Raw genomic sequence first — 13,583 nt, 5'->3', positions numbered from 1 at the left:
TTATGAAAGTCATTCAGCAAATACCAATTCAGAGCGAATTAATACGGAATCTGACATCAACGAATCTTATATACGTAATCATGAATTGGGATCAGATTTTTAATTCAAAGTTTTACATTAGCATATAATATCACTCAGTAAATCTAGCCTTTCAATTTGTCAATTGAACGGATAAAGAATTTTTTAAACTTGTGAATCAAAGCATGGAAACATTGTGAACTGATTCCCTGAAATGAGTTATGGTCTTGTGAGTAGGAGGGATCGATAATGTGATCTACAAGAGTCAATTACCTGAATAATAGCTTAGCTCAAACATCGTGATTTCATGAGTCAATGTATGCAACAGGTAGCTGGTAATCAACAAAGGCCGTAGATAGAAGCAGATGTGACCATAATTTCGAAGTAATGAAATTTCGTCCCTGAATTTTCGAGTAACGGTTTATTCTGGAGTACGCCTTTTTCTCCACTCAAGGTCTGGTTGACTTACAACCAAGTCCCCATAGTACGAAATCTGGGGAGTCATTATTCGAAAATTGTTTACGTTGCTAAAGCATGCAGCCACATTTTTAAACTGGTTTCTCGATTTTCATAAAAGCCGATTCCTCTTTTGGGTGTCTCGAGTCCGGGTGGAGGCTGACAATATTCTCATATTATTCATGTCTACGGTTTATTAGCGCAAAAGAATGTGGCACTGCATTTCATTCCTGAATGCATATCCTTATATTTTCTCGAATGGGTTCGAACTACAGACGATTTTTGTTCATGATTCATTTCTGCATTACAAATTAATTCACACGAATTAGTACGCGTCTCCTTGTGTTTGGCAAGGCATAATTAACACGATTATATTACGTGGAATATTACCACCCGAGTATACGAGCAACGCGATATCTCCGACTCAATCTCCGACTATTTCGGACTCAATCTTTTTTGAGACATTTCACGATTTATCAATTTCTCAATGAGCGTGGAGGACTCGCAAGAGTTCCTAGTAATGGTCAGCATGAATATAATACTTACACCAGGCGGTAAGTTTGCCGTATGTTAATTAATTAATTATTTCGAATGTCTATAGGGTATTCATTATTACATCAACGTAAATCAGTGTTTCGTTTTCAATGAAATCATAAAAAAGGCATTCTTCAGGATATGGTGGGTAGAGCATTATTCCTGTACCGATGCAAAAGATTTTTTTTCTTTCTTTATTTTCAATTATTATACTTTCATTACTTATATCAATTTAAATCAATCACGAATTTAATCGGATTTTAACTGAAAGGTCATTAACGGTCATGATATTAATAGTTTTAAACCAAATTCCAAAGTCGTCAGAACAATTTCGTGAATGTGTGCTCTTGGTTTACCCCACTTGATCAAGCGAAGCTGCGACATTGACACACAGGTAGGTATAAAAGCAGAAGTGCCTCCGGACAGTGGACAGTGTTCGACCGGTCCGAGGACGGGCAAATCTGTGATAATTACATTACTATTATTATTTTAATAATAAAAGAATAATTTCGATATAAAAATGGCCGTGAATTTCGTGTTTCTCACCGCCGCAGCATCCTGCATGTTGTTTGCCTTCGCTTATGGTGAGTTATATTTTTCAAATACATTCGCATAATCGGTTTCCTTTTATTTTTCATCTGATTTTTACTTCGGATACAGACTTGATCCTATCATTGTTCTAAATTACTATTCGACCGGTCTAATTGCCGGATTGAAAAGCCGATATGCGTGTAGTGCCATTTATATTGCAGATTGCACTGCATGTTTTCAAAAGAACTGTTGAATCATTGTGAATAACTTACGCGTTATGAGGATTTTATGGTACCAGTTACCTGGCTTTATGATTATTCGTGAAAATCTATACTATAAATGACACGAGGTGAATTTGTTCCAAAATCGTTTGCCAAGTCTCAATTGCGATTGAAAATTTATAAATAAATCTTCTTGATGCCACTGATGACTTTATTTAAAATCCCAAGTGCTGGTACAATCAAGTCATACCGCACTTTTTCGAGGATCTATATACGATGTATTTGCAAGCCTATATGTTCAGAGGTATTTTAATCATATTCGCACCGATGTCTTTCAATTTACACGCATCTGAAATGAACGTACGTCCCTACAAAGCCTATAGCGATTTCAACATCGAACGTCTGCCCACGCAGCGAATCGAGGAGACCAGACATCCTGGTCCCCAAGGATATACCGCATCTTTACAGATTCACAAATCTGTTCTTCTAAGAATAACAGCGAAATTACTTATTGTATGTAAATTATTTTAATCGGTTATTCTTTATACAGAACGTTTTAGCGATGTTATCACGCTACGTAGAAAAAGGCAGTCGGGAATCCCCTCCATCAAAAAGATTTCATAATTAAATTCAGGAGCGCGGAGGGGCGTTAGGGAATTTCAGTGAACACGGTTCCTATTATACCTTATTCATATTTCCATCACCCGTTAGGACCGCAGGCTATACTTTAATAGAACTGCTTACATTCTGTCCCAAAAAATATCGTTAGATTGAAACAAAGGTGACATTGATCATCGTTGAAGACGTCTTCGATACATTTATCATTGGTGCATTTATAATTGGAACACACTTCGCGCTTTCGTTGAAAAGTACACTAAGCATCGTGATATAATATTTTGTTATATCATCTGCGAAATATATGCCATTTTAAATCTAATACGTTAGATATATATCTATGCTAATACGCTATAAGTCTATGAGAATGGTTCAGACAATAAACTTTGTTGTGCGAATGTCATTAGAATATTATAAAAATTAATACGTATAGTCATCGAGGAGGTGACCTTCGACACACACGTTAAAACGATTCATAGGGCAAGATCAGGAAGGTCTCTGTATCAATAAGAACAAAGCTATTGTGCGTTCGAAGAAAGATTTGTAATCGTTTTATTGCCTGAATGATAATATCATGTATAACGTGCCAAGAATTAAGGTACTTGTGAAAGAATAACAATCAATGATCAAGTTTTAGTCACCAATCTTGCCATGAAATAGCCATGTATACGTATACATACATGTATGTCTATACCGGACTCTGCAAGGCTGATTCTGCAAGGCGCGCATCAATTGCTAATAATTGTACTGGAATAAAATAATAAAGTCGAGCATAATCGGGGTACCTTTAAATTTATGCCTTTACTAAGGCGTATTCGCATTTCAACTCTGAATTATTAATAATCTTCGCGTATATACGCGATACCAACAAACGGATGTTAATTTAACGTATAGGTATATACAATAATTGGCCGGATCTACACAATTATAACAGCTTTCATTGTACCCGCGATATGGCGTGATTAGTTTGATTCACGTGTTTATGCGAATACCTATAAAAGATATTAAAGAAAATCCCCGCCATTAGAAACTTCAATAGAAATGATTCATCCGATTCCGAATCCACAGCCGTAAGAAATGGATACATGAATAGTATATGTATAGACTCGTTCAGGAGAACATTCGAATCTTTGATTTCTTTGCCTTTCAAGATCCGAGTAGTTGACGACAGCCAAATGATTCCTAGAAGCTGGGATATGAAGCAATACTTCATTACTGTAAGCATAGATATATTGGAACTATATCTATGCTGTATAAGCGATTGAAAACCTGAACAAACGCCATTTTTGCGCTCTTCAAAATGGAGCTGTTGCGAGACCTTTCGGTAGATTTTTTATTTTAATTTGAACTGAAACTTTTTGCAAATCCTTCCCAATTGAACTTTCTAAATCCAATCTTCTTTGTAAGATCATTTTTAAATACCAGCATACGACAGTTCTGCTCTTCAGATTATAGCTTATGGTCAGTTGTTGTCACCAATTATTCAAATCTTCAAGAGCAACAAAATCGGGGATTCAACTATTTTCTTAAACCGGTATAATGAATATATGGAATGTACCGTTAAAAAATTCACAGAATTTACGTTCGAACGTGGGTGTAGGCTTCGTCGAATTGGTATTGATGGAATAATTTGTAGGCTCATGATCAAAACAAGGACTGAAGAGCACATTTAACAGTCCAAGTTTGTTAGGGTCGACCAGAATTATTTCCCTACCGTCTCATAAATTAAAAGCTCTGATATACAAACAACGATCGGTCAAGGAATTTCTTATAGCGCCTCTGAAGATGTTACTACAGATTTTTAAGTCATGATCCATGAGAAAAAGTGTGAAAACGGTTCTGATTAGCACGTATATCTGCAAATTATATCCACATAGGGTATTGAATTCTTGTAAGTCGATTTCACTCTTTGTCTGCAGACTTTAGAGTTCGCGATCGTCCGTAGACCTCAGTGATTATATTTATGGATCTATATGCAAATTAGCAGTTGAAAGTGCATAGCTTTACCTGACCAGAACACCCGATGCTGTACCTTATTTCGTTATTCACTCCTCATGCTGCGCGGCGGTAAAATCCGGTTCGCTGAAATATTCAAACTCAACAAGTTGGTCTCCGAATACAGTATCAGAAGAGTCCACCACTTCTGAGTATACGTGTAGCTATGTAATACATGATTATTTCAGTGCATTCCTCTGAGGGCGACAAATATATTCAAGGAGTGCAAGTTCAAGAGAATCCAGTTCCCGTGTATAACTTGATACTTTAGTTGAACGTTAAAATCGAATTCGACGCAAGCAAGTCGGGCTTCGCAATTTCTATGATCGATCAAGAAATGCAAAACGAACGGCTACCGAAATAGCTTTACATTCATAAAGTATACTTTTATGTATAATTTGTGCATACGACCTTTATTTTTTGACTTGAAGGCCGCACATGAGACTGATACGCCCATTTAGTGATAATTTTTTTCTCATCACATTTGTCGATGAGCGTTCAATTGATTAATTTCACAGTTCCAACTTTTCTCGTGATAAAAAAATAACTGCTGATTTAATTTCTTGATGACCTCGACCATCCATTTTTCTCGCCTAGATCAACAAGCTCAAATCCAGCTCGACAGAACGTGTTTGGGCTGCATATGCGAAGCCTCCTCCGGATGTAACCAGTCTCTGGCTTGCGATGGTGACGTTTGCGGGCCATTTCGCATCACCTGGGGATATTGGTCCGATGGTGGAAAGCCTACGCTTAACGACGAACCTAATTCCGATCCTGGTGGTAGGTCTAAAATTCACTTGAAAAAGATTAAGCTTTTGGAGAGTGTCTTTTTCATACGTACTATCAAGGCAGTTTTTAATCATCTAATAATTTAATTTATTTAATTGCAGCTTACGCCCGGTGCGTCAATGAACCGTTTTGCGCAGCCCGTGCCGTCCAAGGATACATGAACAAATTCGGACAGGTTGGTCATTCAGTCCTTATTCGTCATGTGTTGTTTACCAATATTAAACATGGATTTTTGGGTGTCTCCATCTTTCTACATCTTGAAGTCTTAGAAGATAATACCATTCCATTTTCGATCTTTTCTTTTTTATTGCAGGATTGTAACGGCGACAAAGTGGTTGACTGCAAGGACTTTGCCCGTATTCATCGTCTTGGAGGATATGGATGTGGTGGGCCATTGGAACCCAAATATGAAAGCGCTTTCCTAACTTGCTACCAAACTTTTGGATAGATTAAACTTGGGCTACACATTATTCAACCTGGAGAACTGATATCTGATAATTGTCCGTTATTAACGATTGTTAAATAAAGGATAAGAACTGAAAACCTGATAGTCCACACCCACTAGATACTTTACTAGTTTTTATTTAATTGATCTTCCAAGGTCCAGAGAATCACTTTCAGCCATTTCCAGATGGATGTCTGGATTTATAACGTAAAACTAATTGATATTACAATACGATCAGTGAAGTCGGTTTTAGATCCGATTATATTTTACTGAAATTTCTTTGTCTTATCGTTAGAGGTGGCATTAAAATTTCATTGCCAAATTATAAATACGGTGCTACCCGGAACGGAGTGTGATATGAAAGTGCAAGTATTAAGTCGAATATTTATTTATATACATGATTCATCAATTTACCGTAGATTTGGAGTTTTAAAATACTGTCCTCGCTCCATGAATCATCAACGTCTTGTCGGCAAGTTTTGCTCTCTCTTTCAATTTGGCCATTTCAGCTTCTGGTATGACGCCGGCTTTGATATTTTTCAGAAGAAAATGTCTTATGAATAATCTGAGTCCATCTCGGAAATTTTGCAGCTGCGGAGAGACTGATATTCTCTCAAATACTTGATTACAAATTTCAGAGTTCTCGTGAAGAAGAATCCCGAGCATGATTTGCCTGACAAGTTTCAGGGTTGGTTTGTCTAGTTCACCAAACTCGACTACCTGAAGAGAGAATTTTTTTGCATAATAAGCCATGTCTATTCTGTCTCAACATTCGTCCTCATAAATTCGAAAAATGACAGTTACCTTTAAAACGGAGAGTGGAAGTCCCTTCTGAACAAATAAGTGAGTTAAAAATCTCGCAAGATTGGTCAGTTGGTTACTCGAGAAGCTCCCTAAGGTTTTCAACTTGTCCCATAACGTGTATTGTATAGTCATCTGAAGAAATGAAGTATGTTAAAAATCAAAGGAGATCGTGCTAACTTATTAATGGCTCATTTGGCTTACCTGGTATTTTCGATCATAATCACAGAATTTTTGCGCCAACACGGCGTAATAGGGATTGAATATTTTTTCTTGAAGGCAACAGTCCAAAATCACGTAGATAACTTCTCTGTCTTGCTGGTTTTTTAATCCCAGATGATGAAGCTTTTCAAATGCATCCAAGTAATCTTCCGCCGTCATTAGTACACAAAAGATATTCCTTCGGATATCAGTGTTCATTCGCTGCTTGCGAGCCAAGTCCAGTATCTTTTGACTGAATGTTGTTGTGGCAGAATCAGTTTTTTGAATAGGTTTAGAAGATTCTATATTCCCTGACCATGCTGAGCCAACGACCCACCATTTACCCCTTTGGTCAGCTGTGAATTAGAATGTCATTATGCTATCTAGAATTTTTATTGGTTGTGTCCTGAACAAATATCGGTACCTTTTAGTAAATCGTCAAGTGATATATTGAGTTGAGTTACATAATTTCCTTTCCGTATCAAATTCTTCATCAACTTTTTCAAATGTTCAACATGGGTTGGATCGTATTGAGGAATTTTGGTCATGTTATTATTTTTAATTGCTAGTAGAATATCCAACATGAATTGAACTCTTGAGCTGTGTCATGGAGAAAAATAATTTAAATATGAACGCAAGGTAAGATATGCAGAGATTATCTATATGACATCATGCGGTGTATTTCAAAACTGCGTTATTTATTTCACCTTCAGAATTATATTATTTCTATCACATTTGCTTCGATCACATCATCAAGGAAAACCCTCACAACGCTATTATACATATTAAACTCACCTATTCTCTGTAGTATTCTCTGCCGCCTTCTGTTGTAACTTGAATATAAATTCTTTAAGCATAATAGGATTGTCCTTTCGCATTACGAATCCAACTGTTTTCAGAATATGTAGAATTAATTCAACCTCTTTTTCCATCAGGTTTTCCGATAATTTCGCGAGCATTTGGAATAAAAGTTGTGAGTCATAGACCTATTGTTTCAGAATGAAAAATTAATATCATTGGGCCAATTATATTACTTTTTTTTTCTTTGTTTTCTGTAATTATATCAAAATACCTTAAAGTTATACAAATGTGAAATCATCAGTATAACATTGTCCACCTCTTTGTTTTCGACCTCTGGTGAATCCGTTAACATTTGGTCAAAATCTTTGACCAGAGATAATAGAAAATGTGCACCAATCTCTGTACCAATATTTGCATGAAGAATTGCAACAAGCATCATATGTTCTGTGATCAATCGATCTGGTGTCAATACCGGTGCAACTATTGATTCTCTCATCAGATTAAACAAGATTTGATTCATGTCATTGCGGCTGTTGGACATGTACAACTCATCCAACTAAAAATTGTTACCTCTTAATGGTATAATTCTATTGTACAGTTTGCCAAGAAATATGATATAGATACCTGCGTAACGATGTTGTGCATGTTGTGCTCTGCCAACCTGTTTAACAACCCTTTAATTTGTTTCTTGAGTCGCAACACTTTTTGATCTTTCAGAGAATCAGCATTTTCTTGTTTTGCTCTCACTGCAGGTGGGACATATTTACCGGTGGTATTCGTTATAACGTTCCCATGCTCATCTCGGGTACGGCCATATATATCTTCCCAAATCTGAGTATCTTTTTCACTGGTACCTAAATGTTGACTGATTATGCAAGTAGTTCAAAATGATTTCATTGTTTAGTGTCCAAGAATTCACAATATCGTCACCTTTGTTCAGATCCTTCGAATTCACAACATTATCATGATTGACATCATCATCATCATCATCATCATCATCGTCAGTATCCGTATCAGCCACATCAAATTCATTGCCAAAGTCATCATCATCCTCCGAGGACTCAGAATGACTACTATGTGAATGCAACTTGGTTAAAGCTTTTTTATGTGAAGTAGTAGGGACTTCATCATCTGAATCAGCTTTTCGCTTATTTTTACCAGACATCTGGGGTTTTGTTTTATTTCTAGGAGATATTGATTCCTCGCCATCACTACTATATTCATCAGTGCTTGTATTTTCTATACCAGAAAAATCATCATCATCGTGATTGGGCTGTTCATTGTTCACACATGATTTGTTTTTCTTTTTGTTAGTAGATTGCGTAATCATCATGAAATCATCCTCAAATTCTGAGCCTGATTCTGTAGCCAACAGTTGTTTTTCTGTTTCGACAGCAAGTTTTCTATTTTCATCATCACACATTTCTAAAAGATCTATACTGGTGTTAAGAATCAATGTCTATATACAAGTAATTGCACATATCTGTACTTAATACTATTCAAAGGATACAATTAAGACCATCAGATTGAAAAGACTTGGGTATTGATTTGCCCTTCCGTTTGTTTATTTTGAGATTTTTTTCTAGTTGTTTGATAATTTTATCTTCTGCAATATTAGCTTCTTTTAATTGGAGTTTCCTGTTTCGTTCCATATCTTTTTGCAGCTTCAGCTGTTGTTTTTTTTCTTGATCGTGCTTCTTCTTCTTTGCATCAAGATCTAACTTCTTATTTTTTGTAAGGTGTGCAGTAACTGTTGATGCTGCTTTTCCTTGATCAGGATTTCGAACATACTTGCCAGGCAATTCATTTTTCTTCTGATAGTACTCAGCTCGGTTAGTCTTTTTCTGCTTTCTTTTATCTTTTCGCAACTCCTTACGTGTTTTTACAACAGGCTTAGCGTTCCTATTTCTTTTATTATTTTTTTTTCCTCGGGAATCGCCAAATATACCCATTTTTGCGCTGTAATTTATAATTAGTCTACGATCAGTTTATGAAATGGTACACAGTTGTGGAAGTTTCAGAAATGATTTATATGCCTATAACGTGCTGTACGTACCTGAGAATTGATGAAAATCTTATAGGTTACAGTTATTGATAGCCTTTGCAAATGAATTCAGAATAAGAAGACTTAACATTGCAGGAAACCAAATAATCGATATCTAAAGTACTTTTTGAATTTTTAAATCGTTACTAATCCTATATCTCGTCTGAGAATAATTCAGTTCAGTGGAATAAGGTTACAGAAACATCACACTTCAAAACACACGTGTCACGGTAGATGTTACCGCCTACTCATTTCCAATGGTTCACAACATTTGTGAAGCCAATCACGAATGACCACATGCATTTTGGAATAGAGATGTACGCTTGCGAATCGCATCGTTGGCAGACGAGTGCCGATGACAGCCATGTACAGCACTGGCCATGTCCCTTCGTTTGCTGTTACCATAATTTTGTTTAGTTCAATTAAGAAAAATGTCTCGGTCTTGTTTGAATCGCTGCTACGATCCTCCTGCAACGTCCTTAAATGAAGAAATAAAAAGATATCGAGTTAAAACTATGGAATTCAACCGATTAAATTTGTTTTTAATATTTGGGTCTGGCGTGGTTTTCGCTGTCATCAGTACATTGCTCTCTCAATATCTCCAACAACTGTCAGTGGGGTACGTAGGTAAGGATAAACACATCTAGCTTCCAAATAATCACCCTACTGTTATCGAAAGGATGTTTGATATACCCCAAAATCAACTCTGACTGAGCCTAGAAAATGGGTAGTGCTAATCAGAGTCAAAAATTTGCAATTCTAAAATCAAAATTTAAAAATCTACAGGTGATGACAACCAACGTGTATTCGTACCATTACCATCAGAAAGTTATTTGAACATACTTGACGAAGGAACGCTGAGCCTTTCCCTTACAAGTTCAGAAGTTGGTGAAATTAAACCTGTCAATGATGCTGCATCTTCGGCTGAAGCCCTAAGCTCATTACATTTGGCATTGGAAATGAAATTATCCGGAAAACAAAAGAAAGCCATCAAACTATTCCAACATGCGGTTGCTTTAGCTCCAAAGCATCCTGATGTGTTGAACCACTATGGTGAATTTTTGGAGCATACACAGAAAGATGTTGTTAAGGCTGATGAATTTTATGTAAGAGCTTTAACTTATCAACCAAACCATGAAGGGGCCTTAGCTAACAGGCAGAGAACAGCTCGGGTTGTCGATGAATTGGATCGTCGAATGCTCAGGAGGATAGATGAGAAGCGCGATGCTCTGTCAGTTATTCCTGATAATGATGCTGCCTTACGACGTGCTAAAAAAGAAGCATATTTTCAACACATTTATCACACTGTTGGTATCGAAGGAAATACAATGAACTTAGCTCAAACCAGAGCTATAGTGGAAACAAGAACTGCAGTAGCTGGAAAGAGCATTGATGAGCATAATGAAATATTGGGTTTGGATGCTGCAATGAAGTACATCAATGCAACTCTAGTAAACAGGTGAGCAGCACTGTTATAAGATTCACTTAGGCGGTAGCTAATGATGACTGCAAAATGTTTACTACATTATTTCATCCTAATCTCATCAAATATCTGGTAACATTTTTAATTTGTATCAGGCATACGTGAGGCTTACAGGATATATCAGAATACAGGTCATGCCTTGACTCTATCAGTAACCACTACCAAAATAATATTTCGCTATCCCTCTGTAGTGAAAATTTGTATGTTTGTTCAAATATGAATGACATAGTTTGACAAATGGAAACATTAAACTGCGAAAACTAACTGTTGATATTCAATTTTACTGTCCTGTTTGTTGACAAAATATTTGTATTTTGATGCATTAATCAATTGCTCAATTTTAACTTACCACTGTGATGCTTTTGCATAGATTAAATGCTCCAGACTGGAATGCTTATAGTACAGCTTGCTGCGGGTCTGACAGTGAACGACCTATTAAAATGTGAGCAATTTTTATAGTTGCGTTACATGAGCCTGTTCCCCATAACAACAGTTCTTCATAACATAATTAGATAGAATACTTGATCATGAATGCATAGGTTTGATTTTTCATTTTACTGTGAAAATTGAGTCGTGGGGAGCAGCTTCAAAAATGTTGAACGTTTGTTTGTTCTCTTATATGTTTTGTGGCCGATGAATTATATAATTACTTCATTCGAGTTTACACATAATTCATACCATTAAAAATAATCCAACCACTTTATTTTCATTATCGTGTAAGTATTGGTTTACACCTATACAACACAAGTTTGTTCTTGTTACCATAAGTAAGGGATGGAATAATTTTACTTGCAAATTTATTTTCTAAACTTGTTTACTCATGTCCATTGTCATAAAATTCGACAAAAGCATAATATAATATAATCTTTAACAAAGGTAAGATGGAGTCAATAATGTTTTACTGCAATACTTAGAAAAACTGATTAGCACCAGCTACACTGTTTCAAAGTCTTCGGTGCTACCAAAATTAGTAAATTAATAACGGTGCACTGACACATCTGTAACAATGTAAAATCTTTATATTTCCTAATGAATCTAGATACAAGAGACATGTATTTGCAACTCCTCTCACGAATTATCATCATAATTTTTTAGAGTCGGCTCTATTTCCATCAAAGATATATTGGAAATACATAAACGCGTGTTAGGCCATGTAGATCCTGTAGAGAGTGGACAATTTCGACGGACGCAAGTGTATGTTGGCGGTCATGTGCCGCCAGGACCAGGAGACATACATATGTTGATGGAACAATTTTCATTATGGCTCAACAGCGAAAGAGCTGTACGAATGCATCCAGTGAGGTGAATTACATTAGATTTTTGAGAGATATAATTTCGGGTTCCCTATTTATCACCTATGTGAGGAATTCTATCTAAATTAATGTATGATATACTTTTTCCAGATACGCCGCGTTAGCCCATTACAAATTAGTTCATATTCATCCATTCTCAGATGGCAACGGTAGAACTTCTCGTCTTTTGATGAACATGATTTTAATGCAAGCAGGCTATCCGCCCGTTATAATTCATAAGCAGCATCGACATAAATATTACGAATATTTACAACTAGCAAATACCGGAGATATCCGGCCATTCGTCAGATTTATTGGAGAATGTACCGAACAAACCTTAGATTTATTTTTATGGGCTACCAGCGAATTCTCCAGGCAAGTGCCTGCGTTAGGGCAAAATTCTCTTTTGTCAGAGAATCAAAACACTATTCTTTTGAACGATGATGGTAGTGGTGACTATGAAAACGATTAAACAAGAATCAGTTTTTATGATTAACTATACTAAAGAACTAGGGATTGCATACGCTCTTGAAAAGTTGTACGCATATCAAAAGTAATTTGGAAATTATCGAGAATATTCTAATGATAGTTATGTCCTGAAAGCTCCAACATAAATATTAGCAATGTAATTATATCTTATTTCTGTTAGGCTGTTTATATCATATTTTCGAGCTCAAGTTATGGTTGAAACATACTAATATATTAAGTATTATTAAATTTTAGCCAAAGTATCATGCTCCCTGATTGTGTGTCATGCAACTAGCGAGTGCGTATTTATTTGATTGCATGTGTGAGTGAGCCTATCGTTGTTACTCATTATTTATAATTTGTTGAATGATGTCATCTAGTATCATACCACGTTACATTATCGAAAGTAATTATCGGTTAAACAAATTCTGTACATAAATTCTGTAGATAATTTTCAAATGTACTCCAAAAATTCATTCAGACTGTGATGTAAGATAATTGAACTAATGTTAATCGGTATAGCACAAATAGGCACAAATTATATTAGGTATACAATGTTTAATACATATTATATCATAAGTAAAGAATTTAAAATGAATCCATCAAACGCTTGCTGGCCAAGATGTTTCAAATGATTAAATAAACCGAAATGAATGTACTATATTCGAAGAGAATATTGTTCGCAATAAATTTTGAAATAAAAGATGATTTTTGCATTATTGAGTGCCCCAGTATATCAAAAAATTGAGCTGAGCTGTAAATAACTGGACTAGCAAATTTTGCTTCTATTTTATTTGAAAGGCGACAAAACATATTGTTCAAACCGATTTTTAATGAAAATATCTCGGAAAATATAAATTTGTAGGTGTTCGTATACAGTGATGATCAA

At 35.8% G+C, this 13,583-nt stretch overlaps 3 protein-coding genes across 4 annotated transcripts; 2 read left to right on the top strand and 1 right to left on the bottom strand.

Moving 5' to 3' along the window:
- The first annotated feature begins 1,431 nt into the window (after window positions 1–1,431).
- LOC105688939 (lysozyme-like) lies at window positions 1,432–5,702 on the top strand. The gene is made up of 4 exons (XM_012405597.3): window positions 1,432–1,592; window positions 4,968–5,150; window positions 5,261–5,334; window positions 5,473–5,702. The coding sequence occupies exons 1-4, from the start codon at window positions 1,529–1,531 to the stop codon at window positions 5,605–5,607; spliced, it is 456 nt and encodes a 151-aa protein (XP_012261020.2). The 5' UTR covers window positions 1,432–1,528; the 3' UTR covers window positions 5,608–5,702.
- Window positions 5,703–5,976: 274 nt separating this feature from the next.
- Window positions 5,977–9,689, bottom strand: LOC105688937 (nucleolar MIF4G domain-containing protein 1). The gene is made up of 10 exons (XM_012405593.3): window positions 9,464–9,689; window positions 8,918–9,366; window positions 8,338–8,841; window positions 8,032–8,261; window positions 7,679–7,963; window positions 7,402–7,592; window positions 7,031–7,206; window positions 6,610–6,962; window positions 6,409–6,540; window positions 5,977–6,324 (listed from the first exon to the last, which is right to left on the bottom strand). The coding sequence occupies exons 2-10, from the start codon at window positions 9,357–9,359 to the stop codon at window positions 6,034–6,036; spliced, it is 2,604 nt and encodes an 867-aa protein (XP_012261016.2). The 5' UTR covers window positions 9,360–9,366; window positions 9,464–9,689; the 3' UTR covers window positions 5,977–6,033.
- Window positions 9,690–9,740: 51 nt separating this feature from the next.
- On the top strand, window positions 9,741–13,402 carry LOC105688938 (protein adenylyltransferase Fic). Of its 2 annotated transcripts, XM_012405594.3 has the most exons (5): window positions 9,741–10,078; window positions 10,238–10,910; window positions 11,305–11,376; window positions 12,030–12,236; window positions 12,338–13,402. In XM_012405594.3, exons 1-5 carry the CDS (start codon window positions 9,883–9,885, stop codon window positions 12,696–12,698), a joined length of 1,509 nt encoding a protein of 502 aa, XP_012261017.2. In that variant the 5' UTR covers window positions 9,741–9,882; the 3' UTR covers window positions 12,699–13,402. The 2 variants fall into 2 exon arrangements, with proteins under 2 accessions (XP_012261017.2, XP_012261018.2); XM_012405595.3 differs by lacking the exon at window positions 11,305–11,376.
- Window positions 13,403–13,583: the final 181 nt, after the last annotated feature.

Source organism: Athalia rosae, chromosome 4 (assembly GCF_917208135.1).
Source record: "Athalia rosae chromosome 4, iyAthRosa1.1, whole genome shotgun sequence".
Lineage (NCBI taxonomy): Eukaryota > Metazoa > Arthropoda > Insecta > Hymenoptera > Athaliidae > Athalia > Athalia rosae.
Note: the sequence above shows the minus strand (reverse complement) of the source record. Positions and strands in the feature narration are given on the sequence as shown.